This window comes from Podarcis filfolensis (genome assembly GCF_964270895.1).
Source record: "Podarcis filfolensis genome assembly, chromosome: 9".
NCBI classification, from domain to species: domain Eukaryota; kingdom Metazoa; phylum Chordata; class Lepidosauria; order Squamata; family Lacertidae; genus Podarcis; species Podarcis filfolensis.
Window position 1 is genome coordinate 37,454,962 of NC_139610.1, and position 18,384 is coordinate 37,473,345.

The 18,384-nt window shown below is 40.1% G+C and overlaps 1 protein-coding gene and 1 long non-coding RNA gene across 5 annotated transcripts in view; both read left to right on the top strand.

Annotated features, from left to right (window-relative positions):
• Nucleotides 1-1,065: 1,065 nt before the first annotated feature.
• On the top strand, nucleotides 1,066-18,246 carry ASIC5 (acid sensing ion channel subunit family member 5). Of its 4 annotated transcripts, XM_083631237.1 has the most exons (11): nucleotides 1,066-1,340; nucleotides 5,000-6,025; nucleotides 6,578-6,884; nucleotides 7,461-7,692; nucleotides 8,910-9,032; nucleotides 9,471-9,620; nucleotides 10,460-10,607; nucleotides 12,332-12,388; nucleotides 13,092-13,260; nucleotides 16,131-16,222; nucleotides 17,123-18,246. In XM_083631237.1, the coding sequence occupies exons 2-11, from the start codon at nucleotides 5,986-5,988 to the stop codon at nucleotides 17,311-17,313; spliced, it is 1,509 nt and encodes a 502-aa protein (XP_083487363.1). In that variant the 5' UTR covers nucleotides 1,066-1,340; nucleotides 5,000-5,985; the 3' UTR covers nucleotides 17,314-18,246. The 4 variants fall into 4 exon arrangements, with proteins under 4 accessions (XP_083487363.1, XP_083487365.1, XP_083487366.1 ...); XM_083631239.1 differs by lacking the exon at nucleotides 5,000-6,025 and having other exon boundaries at nucleotides 1,066-1,384; XM_083631240.1 differs by lacking the exon at nucleotides 5,000-6,025 and having other exon boundaries at nucleotides 6,535-6,884.
• LOC310770563 overlaps nucleotides 2,196-18,384 on the top strand; it is a 285,355-nt gene continuing 269,166 nt past the window's right edge. The window contains exon 1 of the long non-coding RNA XR_014552274.1: nucleotides 2,196-3,498. This is a non-coding gene — a long non-coding RNA (uncharacterized lncRNA). The remainder of the gene's footprint in view (nucleotides 3,499-18,384) is intronic.

The window sequence follows — 18,384 nt, forward strand, 5'->3', positions numbered from 1 at the left end:
AGAATACAGAATACCATTTGATGGGGGGGGGGGACAAAACAAAATACTGTACTGGCCTGAATATAAGATGCACCTTTTTTCCAAATTCTGTCCGTGAACAGTTAAAGTGCAGCTTATATTTGCAAACTTTCAAAAATTGGGTTTTACTCCAATATTGTCTGCGGCTTTTAAACACTGCTGCAAAAGCGACACTGTGCTCACACCGTCCCTTGAAAGCACCCTGCTAACTTTCCAAACCACGTTCCCTTACACAGGCAGCAACCCCCCAGAAAACTAACAAGCTGAAAGGTGGTAGCACACACACACCAAACGCAAGCAGGAATACAAACCTCTCTTCCTTCGATAACCAGTAAATGCAGTTGTCATAGCTAGAGTACTCTCCCGTTTCAGCAGTTCCATTTAAGGACTCCAATTTCATCCAAATAGGTGGCTTTTCTGCAGGAGTCTCCTTTATTTTTCCAGGATATTCCATTATTATTTCAGGAGAATCCTTTGCCTTGGGGGATTGAACTTTTAGACCAAATGCAAGACAAGAGGAGAGGAGGGAATGGCAGGCTCCAGATGCTGAGTGCTTCTATAGTGCTTTACTTTCTACCAGCCAGAAAGGAAAAGGCCATCTGGTTAATCCGGTTGCATGTTATGGTTTAATGGGTGATAATTTGATTTTATAATTTTGTACTTGCGCTTTCACACAATTTTGAGGTGTGGGTGGGTGTGGGTCTCTCTGCTTCACACTACACGGAGAGACTGTTAGAGGAAGAGGCATCAAGCTGCCCTACAGAAAACATGGCACTGGAGCCAAACAACAGTTTGACCTGCCGGAGTGGAGCTAGGTCCAGCCTTGTAGCTGCTGAGATGTCATACCCTGGACTGTGGACTTTGCAACCTTGAATATCAGGGCAGAGGGAGATGGAACATCTCCCTGTCTGCTGTGAAGACAAAAGGGTTATGTCACAGGCACAGGCCTCTTCCCGTTCAGTAGCTTCAAGTCCCTCTACCAAGGTCACTTCCTGGCTTAGCATCCCAGCCTTGCTGTAGCCTTGCTTCCTATCTGGGTACATCCTGTTTGCTCTCACTGTGTTCATTTGGCTTTGCTCTGCATATGTTTGCTAAATAACTTCGGATGAATCGTGATTCCTTGGGAAGACCATGCAGCCTGAGGCTGTGTTTATATGGCTGATTTTTGGGGGGGAGGGGAGGGATTTGTAACCCTCTCTGATTTTTCCTCTGAATATTGCCACACCCGACTGATTTTACCCCTGCTGGAGAAAAGACATGACTTCAGCAGGGCATTTTTTTGCCAGCCAGAAGTCGCCAGAACTCAGTTCCAGCGCCTCCAGGTGAGCACCATTGCCATTATAAGCGAACAAGGGAGAAGATCGTGGTGAGTTCCCGCACCTCTTTTTCTAGAAAAATAGCATTGGACTACAGATATATTTTTCTCCCAAGTAGGTTAGAGCAGCTTGAAGGGCGATTTCCAGGGGTTAAGCTGAACAAGACGGAAAGGGCTTTGAAACATCATCTGCTTCCTGCCTGCCCCCAACCATTGTCAGCCTCAGCATTGGAGAGAACATTTCCCAAAGATTCTTAAAAATGCATAGGATATGTAGTTTTACCCTCATCTGAGGTATCCAGAACATGCTCATTGCTTGTTCACTGACACCACAACGCACGATAGGGCGTGATGAAAAATGAAAAGTTTCTATGAGCTAGAAAGCAGCTTACGTCTCCTCCTCTTACTGGTAGTGGCTGTGATTGCATCATAGCAGAAAGCAAACAGCTGGCTCTGGGTCACCCCTTGCAATGTGGGCCCTGAGCTGAGGTCCAGTTTGCTCAGCCTCTGAACGTGGCAATGCTTGATTGGATGGTCTGTGTATGTCACACGGTTTCTGATGACATCCAACCAAAACAAACATTCTTGTCTGACCAGCTCATTAAGTAAAAAATGGAGAAAGGAGCCTCCTTCTAGTCAAACCAATAGCAGACATGCTAGCTCTGTGTTAGGGAAAGGTAAAAACTCCTAGTACATTTTACGCAAGGCAGTTGAAGTGTTATCTTATCGGAAAGCAATTTAGGCAGCAGTTCTATATATGCTTACCTATGAGTCCTCCTGGACTCAGTAGGGCTAATTCTGCATAGATATACCTAGAATAGTACTATAAATGTCAGAAATGGTTTGTTTGTTTGTTTGTTTGTTTGTTTGTTTGTTTGTTTTAAAAAACCTTCCTCCTCCTTCACCTCCTCCTTCATCTCCATAGCTGTATGTCTGCAAGGCAAACAAGCAGGAGGGTGGCAATGGGGCATCCCCACAACTGGCAGCCCCTTATCTTTCTCCATGTATCTCGGGGGTCCAATGGGCAAGATCCACATCACATAGTACTCAGGGCTGGGAGTGGTTATTATTGGGGGTCTCAGTAGTCCCCTTTCCAGAAGGATCCATGTGCACTGGTGGAGAAAGGGGTGTGTGGTGGGGGCGGTTTTTCCCGGGTGTCACTGCTGGGGGGGGTGACAAAATGCTGAGCGGCACTCACCGCGGGCCTGCAGCGGGCCTGGGCCATGCATTTCTCCTGGGAGTGACCCGGTGGCTTCGGCGCCCGCAGGCTCCACGCTGCCCCAAACACTCTGCCCGCTGCCTCCACCTCAGCTGTAGGGCGGCTGAGTGGGAGGAGGAGGCAGGCTCCTTGGAGGCCCCGTGGAGTGTCCTGCCCCAGCTTGCCCAGGCACCGGATTGGCTTGCTCCGCCGCTGCCCATGTGCAGGGCTTCAGATTGATCATGGACGCCGTAGAGCTGTTTGGAGAGCTGGGGCAACCTATGTGTGTGGGGCAGGGGTTTGACTGCCAGCCCTGAGTGTTTTGAACAGTAATCAGCAATTTTATATCTGAAGCAATCATTCTCGGGTGGGTGGGCAGAATAGGATCTAATTTCCATCTAATTTCTACTCTAATTTCTGCATCTAAATTCATGCTTCAGTCCATCTTTAGCAGTTTGGAGCCTATAGCTGCACTATGTTGGCAAATGTGGAAGATGAGATGGCCATCCTAAGAATATTGGAATCGTGCAAGTGTGAAAGGATATGCTTCAGCAAGCCATTCTGATTTGATAAGGAAAGGAAAGGAAAGGAAAGGAAAGGAAAGGAAAGGAAAGGAAAGGAAAGGAGAATGTGACAATCAACTGAGGCACTTCAGTATGACTCAGCGCACACTGACTGAATAGAATGGTGTGGGAGGAGGGAAAACTGAAGGGATAATTTGGCCCATTTGTCAAGTTCTTAGATGGCTGAGCCTCTTGGTAACAATAATTTACATATAAAGGTACATAGTAGTCCATTGGATGTGCCTCAACTGATTGTTCTGTTCACCTTTCTTTTCTTCTTAGCTTTATCCAATTATAGTGCTTTGCATGTCTCTTCATCCTCAGGTTCTGAGTATATTTTAGGATGACAACAGCACCTCTTTTGGGGGGTGCCTAAAGATGCTGTCAAGCCTACATGCATACAGGTATAAATGCACATACAGTTTTGATCAGAACTGACACTTGAATGTGTGTACATGGACACAGGCCCAGGAGGCAGAATTTTGATTAAAGTACGGCCACTGGGTGCAATACAGTCATACTGGATGCGTCCCATGAACAGAGCCTCCGTTATCAGAAATTCTTTTTCACAGCCACATATTAGTTTACTTCTGCAACATACCTTTTTCTTTCAGTTTCCCATTAGGTAGAAACATCTGGTACTCATTTTCTATTCTTCATCCTTCTGCTTGGTATGTGTGAAATTAGCCATACTATTCCAGGGAGGAGTACTCTGGTGATAAAACTTAAAAGGCCTCCATCTGCTATCAACACTTGTTGGAGCAATTTACTATTATGCATCCCGGCAACTTCTTGACCGCAGTGAAAATTGCATTTTTGCAACTCATACTAATCCTTTAATTTGTACACTTCCACTACCTTTTGATTATATATTTTTTTAAAAAGAAAAGAAAGAAATTAATAACATTAAATTGTGGGTATTTATCAGGGTCTCTCATGGGCTATTTAGACAAATCCATTATCAAATCTGGATAGTCAGCATGGACTATTTTGAGTTATGTTATGTCATAAAAATATTAATATCTATATATATATCTACTCTGTGGTTAAGTTTAAATGCTTCATATGTTCCCTGAGCATTTTGTAATTTCCGCAGACACGGTGCCCTTTACGTTTAACCTCCATTTGTAATTAATTGTCTGCTTTAAGTAAATGGGAGATCCATTTACTCAAGGTTAAGCAAATACGGATAGCAGTTATGCAATATTAATAATCCAATCAGATACTCATTCTCAGTGGGAGGAATAGAGTTCAAGGTTTAACAAACTGCAAACTAGTTTGTAGCAAAGAAAGGCAGCAGGGGAGGGTGTGTTTTTTTTAAATAGTACTCTAGCTTAAAAAATATATGTACGTGACATGACTTCAAGCCTGCAACCTGGGAGGGCATCCTTTGCGAGTTCAATAGACACAACCTTAAAAGAGCGTGGCCCAGAATTCTCTCCAGAGATATTTCTCTTGAACTTCGCTTCATATTCTACTCCCTTAAAACAGAAATATCCCTGAATACCGTAGTTACAGAGGACCGGTTATCACTTTGCATTTTATACTTGGTTATGATTGCTAAAGAACAAAACTGCATGCAATTCTGATGCAAACCAGCAGTCATCTATATCATCTTGCTAAATAGCAAGGAGACTCTTTTGCAACACATTAGGTGCAGAGAGGCAGTAATGAGGCTCCTGATGTCTGGGCATTAGTGTAAACCATTTCACAAATACTAATGAAGCTGTTCAGTAGAATGAAGCATTTGCTGAATAAATCAGCTCTATCAATAAATTGCTTTGCTCAGTTCCTTGCCTCTATTAGCAGAAGAGAGATCTGGTTTGTCAGTGCATCGGTGCTGTGCACCCTCTAGTGTTAGCCATGGAAATAAACTTTAATTTTTGATTTGCTTTCTGGAAATAGGTGGATTTTTCAGAGAGTGAATAAAAGAGAAGCACTTTGGACCCATTAAATAAAAAATTTTCAAGATAAGTAACAAATGTTAATTTCATTAGATCTCATTCTCCAAGGTAACTTTGAGGACTACGATCCTACCAAGTACCTTCGTCAAATTTCCACCCAATTACAACATTTAATTATATTATTAACAAGTTTTTTGAGAGTCCCATCAAAGATGAAAATGTGAAGCAATGTGTCAACCCCTGCTTGAGCAATACTGTCTACTTTGTACTGAGTTTGAACTGAGGCATGCAGGGGTAATGTGCCACCGACAGATAACATTTTATTGTGCTTCCTTTATTTTTTTTATCCTAATTGATAGATAAAGTTATGGAAGAGGTTCAAGTACTGTGCCAATAATTTTCTGACAAAGATTCCTCTCCCATTCTCCCACCCCCATACACAGGGTAGCATGGCATCCAAAACTGGCATTTAGAGGATATTATAAATAGATGTTGTTTCTTCAGCTGAAGGTCTGATATCATCTATTTATAATATCCTCTAAATGACAGGCATCTCTATGACCATGCTAGCTAATTTTCAGCAGCTACAAACTCTGTGTTCACAGATGTCTGCCAGCATGTGCAGCACAGTTCATACAATTCCATTCTATGTTATTTAAAGAGGGAGAGGAAAGTCAAAAATCCCATTGGTTGCTCAAAAGTCCCCGCTTTTATATAAACCCTCTGCATCCTGCTACTTTGGAAAATTAACCAACTCAATTATTTTTAAATTCCCGGAATTCTCCACTTTTATCTAGCCTGCCATACATTATCTGTGTTGAATCCTGTTGCTCACTTTAAAACATGCTATGAGTATAGCAACAGAGGCATGTGAATTGCCTCTTGATGTGTATAAAATGTAATCCCCACCCCTTTCCCCATTTTATATAAGCTATTAACTTCCAGTCTTCTGTAGCTGAATTTTCCTTTTCAAATAATATATGCCCAATGGAGAAGCTTAGGAAATTAAGTGGATTTCATGACAGAGGTATGTAACAGTAGCTATTACAATGCTATGCATCCTTGTCTGTGTGGTATTCTTTTGGGGAGGTGATGATTTAGATTTTCTGCAGATACAAATGCTTTTCTTATGAAAAGAGGCATGAGTTTATGCATCTTTTGAGCATACTTTATCAGTAGATAATGGCTGCAATCCTAGGCACACTTACCATTTCGCAGTAACGTCTAGTAAGATTCTGTGCTGTACTTGGTCTGAGATTGAGATTGAGATGTAGATCTAGAAGTAAACAGTAAAGCAATGCACTATGCATTAAAATAGGGAAAATGTCTGTTAGTGCTACTTCTTGTAAAATTATGAGTAATAAATGCTAATGTTTGTCATTACTGCTTTAACCGATACTTTATTTCAAAGCTTAGAATCATATTCTAGATATGTAAACCTCTGTAACAAATGAATTAAATCTGGCAATGCTACATTATGGCTTTTCCCTGCCATTGGGATCCACCTTGAAGCATCCTTTTCATTTGGTTTTGTAGGGAACCTATGTGCCAATAATTTTTCTTCTTGTCAAATGTTAAGGATTGTTGGAAAAAGCCAGGCTCTACTTAACCAGAAAACCACTGCCGTCTCTGGAAGAAAGGAAGAAGTATGATTATGAATTTGCAACTTCCACTTCATTCCATGGAGTGCACAATATTGTTCGTACAAGGAGCAAGAGCCGTAAGGCACTGTGGATGGCAGTAGTCGTGGGCTCCATTTGTTTGGTTGCCTGGCAAATCGGCAGTCGTTTCACCAATTATTTCAGCTGGCCCACAACAACATCGGTGGTAGTTCAGTATGTGGAAAACATAGAGTTTCCTGCTGTAACTTTTTGTAATCTGAACAGGTAAGGCACCGTTTACTTCCTGTAGGAATGGGCAAATGTGTTAATTTTGGTTTCTCTCAGTTTCTCATTCTTCCCATCTTCAGTCCAATTTTCCACATCAGTTTGTGAAGATTTTTTTTTTTAAGTTCCATTGAAAAATTCGTGAAAAATTATTCCTCCATACACCTTTTAATATACAATTTTATATGCATTTCTGTATGTTATTTTCACCGATACACTTTAATATATACATTTTTGTGCACTTTAGTTGGCTGGAGAATTGCAATGCAAAATTCAGAAAAGTGTGAATTTGGAAGACTCTATGTGTGTTGGTTCACATGTTGTGTTGGAAGGTGCAAATTAAATAAGCCCACCTTAAATGCAAATTAAATTGAATTCCCCCATAATTCCTATCCTTCTGCTAGATTTTCTATTAAGGTAAATATAATATACATAGGTCTTCCATAAAATGCAATGCTATGACCACATACCTGCCTTGGGCTCCTTACTCTGTTTCTTTTAAAAGTTTTAAGAGTTGCTTTGGAATTATCCCTTGGAATTCAGGCTTAACCCTGCTTTTATGGTTTATGCTCACAGGTTCCAAACCCAAGCAGTAGCTAACCTGAGCGCCATTTTCTTCCTGTGGAGCATAGTGTCGGGAGTGCTACATTTGTTCGATACTAGGGAAACGTTTGGCCAAGAGATAAAAGACTTCCTTCAGGGGAATCAAAATTTCAGCATCAAAGAATTCACAAGGAATAATGGGTTCTATCTCAACAACAGTACATTGTTGGATTGTGAATATTTTGGGGAGCCATGTTATCCAGAGGTAATATTTTTGTTTCTATTATCAGAGGTAACGTAGACATTGTGAGGGCATGTGAGTATGGAAACTCACAATCTAGTGATCACAATCTAGTGATCTGGAATGTATCACTTTCATATGGAGAGGAGACTGCATGTATGTACAAAGTACTAGATTGAATACGTTTTGTTGGGAACTATTATTATCATACGAATTTTATTTCCTCAGTGGACATCCACCAATCATGAGCCTCAAAGACTGGAAAATAGGTCTATAATTGCTTGTCTAAGGCTTGATAAAGCTTAATGTGACAAAAATCAAAAGGATGCTTCAGAAAGTCTACACCTATGAATTTCATCCCATGTTTTAAAATTCTGAATGACTTGATCTGGTTTTAAAGTGGGAATAAGGCACTCAGAATTCTTCATTGTTTTGTTTCTTTGGGAGGAATTCTTCATACACTTTTCCAAATGTTCTGTCAGTGCTGAGACATGTCATACAACCCTTCACATGTAGGTTGTAATATTCTCGAGTATGCATGGTTGACAAAGGTAATGTTTGAGATAGTGAATTGTATTGGTTGTGTGAAACAGCTGGTGAGTGAGAGTGTATGGATGGTCGTATATATGTTGCGTACTTTGAAATTCTATATTATTCTGCACTGTAATGCCCTCTGGTTTTATGTAAAACAAAAACCAAAAAAGTGGATACTGTTTGTGTATTTTGTTATGTGAATCATTTGCTGGGCATTGTACTTATTATTCATGTAAATCTCTTTCAGATCTTTTCAATAGTAAGTGGAATAAATAAATGGAATAAATAAATGAACTGTTGACAGACACTGCTCTGAGGCATTTTGTTGCTTTGGGCAAAATCATAAATAGTTCCCAGGACACCAATCAAAATGCTTGTTACCTGGTATAGACTTCCTTCCCCCATCTGGCAATAAAAAATACAGTGATAATAAATAAATAACAGTTTGATGTTCCTTCATGACACCCCAGATCAGCTGCCTGGGACATCCTTCTCATTCTGCCTTACCTATTGGTAAGGCCAGTTTTTACCTCAGGTACAACCCTAGGAACTATGAGGAAGTGCAGCCGAGAGGTTAAATGGGTTGCATTTCACATTTTCATCCAAAATAAATCCAATTCTATAGCTACAGTTCTCTGTGAACATACTTACTTAATATTAGGTGCGCTAATTCAATTTCTTATTTTCTTTTACTTTCTTCATGGAAGAACTTTGAGCATGTCTTCACTGAATATGGAAACTGCTTCACCTTTAATCACATTAACATTCCAGCAAAAAGAAGAGTGAGTGCCTCTGGAAGGGGCCTGAGTTTGCTTTTCGATGTCAAACAGGTAGAGATATTCAAAATGTTTCTACAATGCGAGCGCAAAACCTTGATGATAAAGGACAGGGCATGTGGGTCACTATAATGGTACAAGTTCTTTAAAAACAAAGCAAAAAAATAATAATACATACATGATTGAAGTTTCCCACAAAGTCAAATTTCATAAGTAAAACTTATGAAAACCCTAGAATATAATCTGCATCCTGAAACTTAATTTGCGTTGACAGATTTTGAATTGGTGTGAAATCTGATGTAGAGTCAGATGATAAGTGATACATAGTGGATTACAAAACGAAAATGCTGCATGTATGCTATTGTTTTTCTCTTAATGTTAATTATGGTAGTAGATAATTTTTTGCCAAGGCAATTCACAGTTCAGTGTGACAGTGATCTGAAAATTATGCTCTGTAATTTTACTGTAACCCTTCAATGCCTTGTGTCCTAGGCAGAGTTCACCGACGACCCTGCTCTTGGTTTTGTTGATGTTGGCATCACATTTGCTATCCACTCACCTAAAGCGCCTCCCCGATTTGATGGTTTAGGTATATCAACCCCAGTAGGAATGCATGCTCATGCTGCAATCCAACAGGTGAAGGTAAGCATTAGAGTAAGACACAGAGAAATGGAAGTACAGTGGTACCTTGGGTTAAGTACTTAATTCGTTCCAGAGGTCCGTTCTTAACCTTAAACTGTTCTTAACCTGAAGCACCACTTTAGCTAATGGGGCCTCCTGCTACCACCACACCACCGCTGTGAGATTTCTGTTCTCATCCTGAAGCAAAGTTCTTAACCCGAGGTACTATTTCTGGGTTAGCAGAGTCTGTAACCTGAAGCGTATGTAACCTGAAGCATATGTAACCCGAGGTACTACTGTATGGCTAGCCACTTTAAAGTCCAATAAACTGCATATGCAATCATCATTATTGATAATAACAATATTTAACAATATTAAAATACAATATTAAAAATCAATTAAAGCAATTAACCCCTAATGATTGACAACTTTAAAATATAAGCAAGACTTTAAAAAGACAAGGCGCACAGGAAGGATAAAAAAAGCAGAGTAAAATTTTAATTTGATATAGTACTCCAGCTCAGTTCTATTTTCAAACTCCAATGTATACCTAGATCTTCCTTCCCAGAAAATCTTACCCCTTCAGTTGCACACTGAGCATCCATCTTGAATCAGGAGAAATTGAAGCTAGATGGGGCCAGTCAGGCTGTCCTCTGGGGGCAGCCCTGCAGAACAACAATCAAGTTTACTACCAAGTCTTTTAATTTAATTCAGTTTGGTCTGGTCCAACAACAACAACAACAAATCTTTTGCAGCAATCTGTGTATGTGTGGAGGTGGGAATGGAGGTGGTTTTTGTTCAATTAAAACTTGACAGTAGCAATGGATATAACGTATGTCGTGCCATTTCTTTCATTCAAGACAATTATTCAAGAATACCCTTGGGGAGAATGCAAGCCAAATATCAAACTTCAGCACCACAAGCTCTATAGCACCTACGGATGCCTACAAGAATGCAAGGCACGCCATATTCAAAACCAGTGTGGATGCTTACCGTTCATGCTCCCAGGTATAACTGGGCAGGTATAAGTTGCTTTATTTGTTTGCAGTGTTCAAAGAAATCCAACAAGAGTGTGCGGATCACAGCTTGGGGGGATGCCTTTAGCCACTGCTTTGTTTCTTAAAAAATGTTTAGGGGTACTCTCATTTTGACTCAAGAAAATCACCATTTTATAGTTTAAATCGGGGGGGGATACAGTAAATGGACAAAAGTACAAAGATTCCCAAAATGTTTAGGGGTATGCATCCCCCCAGAAAAAAAGCACTGCCTTTAGCCAATTTTGAGCTATCTGCTCACTAGTAAAACCTATGCACAAGCAGGGAGGGCGAAAAAAAGCAAAGGTCTGAAGTGACTCGTGGCAGCTCCTCACACAATTTGGAACCCTTATTGTGCAGGGTTCCTAACAGTACAAGGAGAAAGAACTCCTCGGTTCACCTTTTCACCCTCCCTGACTTGTAGGGCAATGGGAGGTGGGGCTTAGTGCTCCCACCCCTGCTCCCCCTGCACAGCATGCAAGCATATGACATTGCTGTAGAGTCTTTATAGATTACTTTCTGTACAGGCAGAGCATCCCAAACTTTTCCCTGCTGCCTCTGAGCCTCTGCAGTGTGGTGGAAGTACTGCCACATCCACAGCCTGGCTGCTCATGGCGATGGTAGCAGAAGGCAGAAGGGCAGGCACATCAGGCCCAATCCCTGTATCAGCTTCAGGTTACTTCAGATCCAGGCCAAGATTAGGACCAATGCCAGCTAGTATCAGCTGGGAGAGCAGCTTGGGATCCAGTGGATCCAGAGCCAGCTCAGTTTCATCCCTGCAGTTGGAATGGCCCATTTGGAGGCTTTCTGGCAGGCTCTGCTAGCAGGAATACCACCAACATGCCTTTCACCCACCCAAATGTTCAAAGGGTGCATGTTCTGCACTGGCAGAGTGACAAAAGTATCACTCCATCAGTGGTGGCCAGAGGAAGGACAGCTGAACCAGCAGAAGCAATCAGTGCTGCTCGGCATAAGGAGGAGGGATTGAAATGTAGTCTCAGACAGGTTAGTTTCAAAGATAAGTCCTTAATTGCTTAAGGAATCACCTCATGCATAAATGACAGCTGAATAATGAAACCATTAGGATAGAAACAGGCCACCTTCAGCCTAAGGGTCTAATATAGCTCTCATGTACCCCTCACCTTATTTTCAAAAGCTCTCAGCAAGAATGATCTGTCTCTGCCCAAGCAGTCCTCCTGTGGAACAGAGAGAAAAGGAGTTGGCAATAGGTGAATCAAGGAGCTAGCCTGCCCACCAGAGGTTCAGCTCTGCGTATCCAGTCCCTAACATACTACCATCAGATGATGTCATGATGATGATATGATGATGAATTGCATTTCTTACCTGCCCAAAGGTGTCCGGGGTGAGATACAGCCATATAAAAACACAACATTAAAATTGCTAAGAGGATGGGTACTAAAGATATATTTCTCAGGTGTCAAAAGCCAGGGTAAAATTAATGCAGCCTCAAATAGCAAAAAGATTGCCCATCCTCAGCTCAGGTGCTATGAGTGTTTCTACATGAGCTTCAGGTTGATACATACAGGTATCAAATTCTTTGCTTTACTTGCTGGGGTCACTTGCTTATTGGTTATTATTGGTTTACCAAACAGATGGATTCAAATGTGTGTTTTGATACCTTTGTCTTTGTGTTTTTCTCTCCTTCCCCACTCCCTCTTCTTCACACCTGTTGAAAAGGAAATGGCACAGAATGTGACTTGGACAAATTTTACAATTGTGTTTCTCCTGAACTGTGTAAGTAAAGCCAAAGTCAAATACTAGAGCCTGTTTCATAGGTACCAGACAGGGCCATGTCACAGTGATTACGTCTGCAACTGGCAACCAGCTGGACCAGTGGGGGTGGGGGTGGGGGCATGTCTCACATTTTTACCAACCTGTGGAATCCCAGTCACACAAAAGCATCATTTGCACCAGGATAGTCAGGCTTAGGGGAAAATCCCATAGCCTGGGATATTCTGCTGATGGGAAGCAAGGCTAGCCTCTGCAATGGCTAGCCTCTGCAACAGTTTATTAGGGAAAGGAGAGGACTTGCTTTTTCTCAGAATACTTTAAATGATCTCAGCTGAAAGTTGTGTTTAGACAAACCATAAATAACATTCTAATTGTACTCTTCCAATCATCTGTACAGTTTTGGTTTGATTTCATAAGTTCCAAATGCTGAAGAAATTCAGTGTAAAATACAGGCACCTATTTTTAGTGGGAAATCACACACTACCATCTTTCTGCGACTTAGAATGTAAGGCTGCTGACATAGATTCAAATTATCACCAAATCCTGCAATATAATATAATATTTATTATGCTTTATTAACTCATTTGCTTGGGATGATAAACTCAATCTATTTTTTGTTGATTTCACTACGGCTGTTTGCAGTTGGTGGTGAACATGAAAGTCGCCTAGAGTGGGCATTTATGTTTGAAATTGGTTCCCATTTTAGATAAAATTGAGCTCGCAGGATTGTGTACAGCAGGAACACATAATTCCACTTGCCCTGTGCCTTGTGAGGAAACAGATTATCCAACCACCATTTCCTATTCAACTTTCGAAAGTGAAAAGGCTTTGAAATTTCTTTCTACAAAGCTGAAGAAACGTCCAGAATATATCAGGTACTTTTCTTCTTCATTGTCATGCTGTCAAGAAATGTGTTTTACACAAGAGCAACCTTTATTAACCAAACTGAAGACATATTCAAGAGATGTTGAACCCAAAGAATTACTATAATTCAAAGGCTTCTATTTTATTATTTATTTCATATATCTATATACTGCTTAATACTAAAGCAGCAGTTCGAAAGCACGTCAAGTGCAAGTAGATAAATAGGTACCGCTTCAACAGAAAGGTAAACAGCATTTCTGTGTGCTGTTCTGGTTCTCCAGAAGCGGCTTAGTCATGCTGGCCACATGACCCGGAAAAACTGTCTGCAGACAAATGTCGGTTCCCTCGGCCAGTAAAGCGAGATGAGCGCCGCAACCCGAGTCATCCATGACTGGACCTAATGGTCAGGGGTCCCTTTGCCTTTAAACAATAAACTGAGAGAACTACAAGGTATGCAAGTCCCACTATCTGCCTTTTCGCTATATGAAAATTCACTTATCCAAACATAAATAATTATGCCCAAACCTTGCTATACACACCACAGATTCAGATATCTGAACAGCCAGAGTTTGCCTACTTCTTTTCTTCCTTGCTTGTTTATGCTTTGCTGGTTGGTGACAAGTAGGGAGCAAGCAAGATCAGACAGCAGGACAATTGTTTTTTCTTTGCCTTTCTTTTGCTGGTTGCCTGCAGTCATTACAGAAAGAACCCATTGAAAAAGCAGGGGAGAGATTAAAAAAAAAAAATCCAGATTAGAAATGCTCCCATAGGAATCTTTGGAAATTGTGGACTCGTTATGTGAATGCTTGCCTAACAAATGATTTCCAGGCAACACATTGTGTTTGGAAAGCAGGACCTGTGTGTACAATATAATACAAGACTACAATATAGTACAATATAAAACAATAAAATCTCCCAAAAGTAAAACATATAGCAGCACTTTTTGAAAACGTTTTGAGTCAGGGATCTCTGATCTCTTCACCCAATATCCCCACCCCCCACAAAAGCAAAAAAAGCATTTCACTTCTGCAAGGGTAGTTATGTTGCCCTGCAACAGCAAAAACACAGAGGCACCTTTGAAAAAACCTAATAGATTTATGGTAACATAAGCTTATAAATCACAGCCTCTTTAAAAATGTTTATAATCCAATATAAATTTTAAAGTTCACTCTTCTATAGATGAGGACTCCTTAGTTTATCTTCATCATCACTGGAAAGGTCTCTGATTTTATCAACACTAAAAGCAGTTTTATTAATGATTATGTTATATTAATGTTGTGAAGATCAAACTACAGTAGATCTGTGCTTAGATCTCACATTTCCCCCTAATGTTAATTTAATGGAGCTGGAGAAGGCTATGGCTTGGGGGAAAGTTCTTAATTCTGTTCCTCCTGTGACATTTTCTAATCTACTATGCTCTACTTGGCGGGGGGGGGGGACTAGAGGAATGGCCCCCCATTGCCACTGCTCTGATCAAAATTGCACAAAACAAATGAAATGCCTAGAATTCTAGGTTAATTTTTTCCTTAAACTTTTTGATTTTTGTTATTTAGCTTAACTCTATAGTCGATTACTTCTCCTTTCAGGGATTTTCACAGCATTTCATTCGTTTTGTGTAATTTCTTGGTTCTGTGACTGTCTTTTTTCCACTGATCAAAATTGCAGCTGTTTTAATGAAAGTTAGAAATGCTATGGATCTTCCCCACCCTGTGCGATGGTGTCTTCATAACAACATTTTAATTTTACTCCTTCTGACATTTGATTACTGTTCACAAATGGGGTACTATCTAGCAATTAGTCACTGAAGCATGACAAATTACAGGGAAATGTTTCTGTTCCCAAGTGATTAACCAGTCAGGATCAAACAAACATATTAATGAGTTTAACATCATAAATTAACTAATAGTCATCCATTGATTTTTCAGAAACTTTAAAAGGTAGTTTCAACTATTTACAGCCCTATTCCAAATATGTATTGTGGTATTGCCTCAGCTACCTCAGGAAGCCCAAACTGTGGGATCCATTAGCAGGGTCATTATGGTAATTATAATGCAACAGGTTTAAAATGGAGAAGGTCCTTGAAGAAAGGAGTGAGTTGAGCCTTCATTTTTAGAGCTAGGATTGCCTAACACTGATTTATTAAACAAAATTTAATGGTTCAACGAAACATTCATAAAAAAAGAAAACTATTAGCTCAGAATTTAAGAAATAGCTAGGCCAAGGTGAAGCACTCAAAGCTGGTCATCAGCAATCATTTGAACTGAGTAAGTAAATACTTACTATTTCAATGGTGTCATTTTTCATTGTTATCTAGTGATCCTAGGAATTTTAGTACATTTTGCAGCAACCAATGAGGGTTGCCACTAAGTGTACACTCAGCCCAGAGTTTCTGCTGACCTTATCTCTTTGGCACATGTACCTAAATGAAACATTCATGTTCCCAGGCATTTATCTGTTTGTCATATCCAAACATTATATTTTTAGATTCATATTTATTTTTAAAAAACCTGTAGATGTGTGCTAAAAAAACCCAAGGACATTATTCAGTCTTCCTGCCTACCTTGATAATCTGTTCTATGCATAAGAGTTGCCTGCTTCCCGTTGGAAGTTACCCTTCTTCCCATTGAGATATTTCTTATGAGAAGACACAGGGGCTCATAAGAACTGTTTAGGCTGACTTTATAATATGTGAAAACACTCTTGAGTGTGCTGCAGAATCAAATTCTATGTTCTCTCCACCTCCCCACGATTTTGGATTATTGTTACTTTGTTTAAAGCATAAATAGTATTTTCTGCAGATGGTGATGGCTAGATTGATCATCATGATGATAATAAATAGTAATACAATTGCATAATAAAAGTGTGCCTTTATTATCCATAGGCGTAACCTTGTATATATTGACATTAGATATCATGATTTGAATTACAAAATGACCCGGCAGCAGAAGGCATTGAGTGTATCTGAGCTACTTGGTAAGTGACCTAAATGCACCTAAAAAAACAAAACAAAAAACCCTACATTTCTGTGTGATCACAGTAATGAAGTAATTGTTGACATAATTACTTCTATGCTGCATCACACTATCACTGTTTTCTTAATTAGCATTATTTGGATCATGAGATATAACTATCTTTACCAGCGGATGGTATTCAACAGTGGGCAGTACATAGTGGGTAGTATATTTTTTTTTAACTCAGAATAGAACCAATAAACATGACTAAGTTAGGGTCATTAATTTCAGTGGGTCTACTCTGAGTAAAAAACAGTTGAATACCACCCAGTATTTCTGTATAATACGTTTCTGTTTGTTTGCTAACAGAAGAATCAAGTATTGTATTACACTAGGTTACAGCACAATAATATTTATTTAGAAGTAATTTCCACTATGTTCAATAGGTAAGTGTGTATGGTCTTTTAGTTTCACTTTGGGCCCTCAGAAACCAGTAGAACTTAAGTTAGTAATAGATTTCAACAGAGTTGCATAACGGAAGTAGTTGTTCTGGTGAGTATTTTCAATCTGAAGCACAAAATCTATTCAGTTTTGAAATGGATCGTATTCAACATTGTGCAAGTACATTTCTGTTTCAGCAAGGGACTTCCCCTTGCTCTCTGCCCCACCATCCAAATGCTTTCTGGAATGTTCTGGAGCATATTTGGGGGGCATGTTGGGATTACAGGAGGGAGGATAGGAAGGGGAAGTCCCATTGTGATGACATAAGCCCATTTCATTAGAGGGCAGCCACAGTTGGCTTTCACACAGTGTGTCAGACTAGCATCCTGAACATATTTAGATAGAATTAAATCATACTAATGTCGATAGAATATAGAGGCACAGAATTGCTGGACCAATCTCTTTATTTCTTTCATTACAGCTGATGTTGGTGGCCAACTTGGTTTGTTTTGTGGAGCCAGTATGATTACGATCATAGAGGTTGTGGAATATATTTTCACCAACTTCTGTTGGATGTGTGTCTTTCTTCTACTGAAAGCACCAGAAGTGCCCAATTGGAATACTACAGATCAGAATGCACAAACACACAAAAGAGGAATACAAGAATGTTAAGGGCTTGCAGAAAGGGAATGGAAGAAGGTGAAGTTTTCTTTTCAGTAAATGGCATTTCCTTCTGAAAATAATGCAAGATAAAACAGTATTCAGTTCACACTTATTTCTCTGTTGCAAGTCCAGAAAACAGATATTAGGGAAGGCAAGTATTTATGAATGCAGGGCTTGCTTATCCTGGTAGTCTGCACCGTCATGGAGAAAACAGAATTTCCTCATGTACAATAGAATTGTGTGCCTAATTCTCATTGGAGTGCACAAAATGACATCCCCCCATCCCAACTTATAATTGGTTCACTCTCTCTAAGTTTTATTGGATAACTTTCATAGGAAACTGAGTGGGGTGGGGTATCCTAGAATTCTCCTAAGCTTAGAAAGGTCCTCCACCATTGCTATCCCTCTGAGTGGTAGCTTCCTTCCCCACCTGCCCTGCTCCTTTCCAGCAGTTTCTCACCTGTATCACGTATGAGGGCAAGAGCCAAAATGGGCAAAGACAAGACTGATGGAGGTCAAGGATTCAATATGAATTACCTTGGTTCTCATCTCAAATGAAGGCATCTGAGCATGCCCATGTTGATAGGAGTTCTTGAAATGGCCATTTTTATTTCTGAAGATGTATTTATCAGGAGAGCAATTGTACAGCTAAAGCGCATGACACAACTTCCATGTATCCTGCCACTTAAAGGCTAGTGGGTATTCAAAAGGATGCCTCTACCTCCACCCTTCGGTAAGGAAGTTCCTCTTCATTCAGTAGTCAAGATGGGCATGAGTTGTAGTCATGTAGTAAATTCATGATTATTAGGTGTACAGCTGAACACATAATAGGCATATGCACATGTGAGCATGATTGGTACATGAGTGTGTATTTGATGATGCAAGACTGTTCTAATGAATCTGATAAAGGTGCAAACTGAAATTATAATTCACTGTGAATTCTGCTTCATTTGGGATAGTCTGCTAATTTTCGCATGCAAAAGTCAAGTTGGACTAGCATAGCAAACTGCAGACCGATAATGCTTGCTGTTGGGTGCAGGTCATGAATCTACACAGAAGGAAGAATGATTTGGAGTGAGG

Excerpts from the sequence above, each read along its gene's own strand:
- ASIC5 (XM_083631237.1), top strand. The coding sequence starts at position 5,986 with ATGGAGAAGCTTAGGAAATTAAGTGGATTTCATGACAGAG. Across the intron at positions 6,885-7,460 it reads ACTTTTTGTAATCTGAACAG|GTTCCAAACCCAAGCAGTAG; the intron begins GTAAGGCACCGT and ends TTATGCTCACAG. Across the intron at positions 9,033-9,470 it reads TGCTTTTCGATGTCAAACAG|GCAGAGTTCACCGACGACCC; the intron begins GTAGAGATATTC and ends CTTGTGTCCTAG.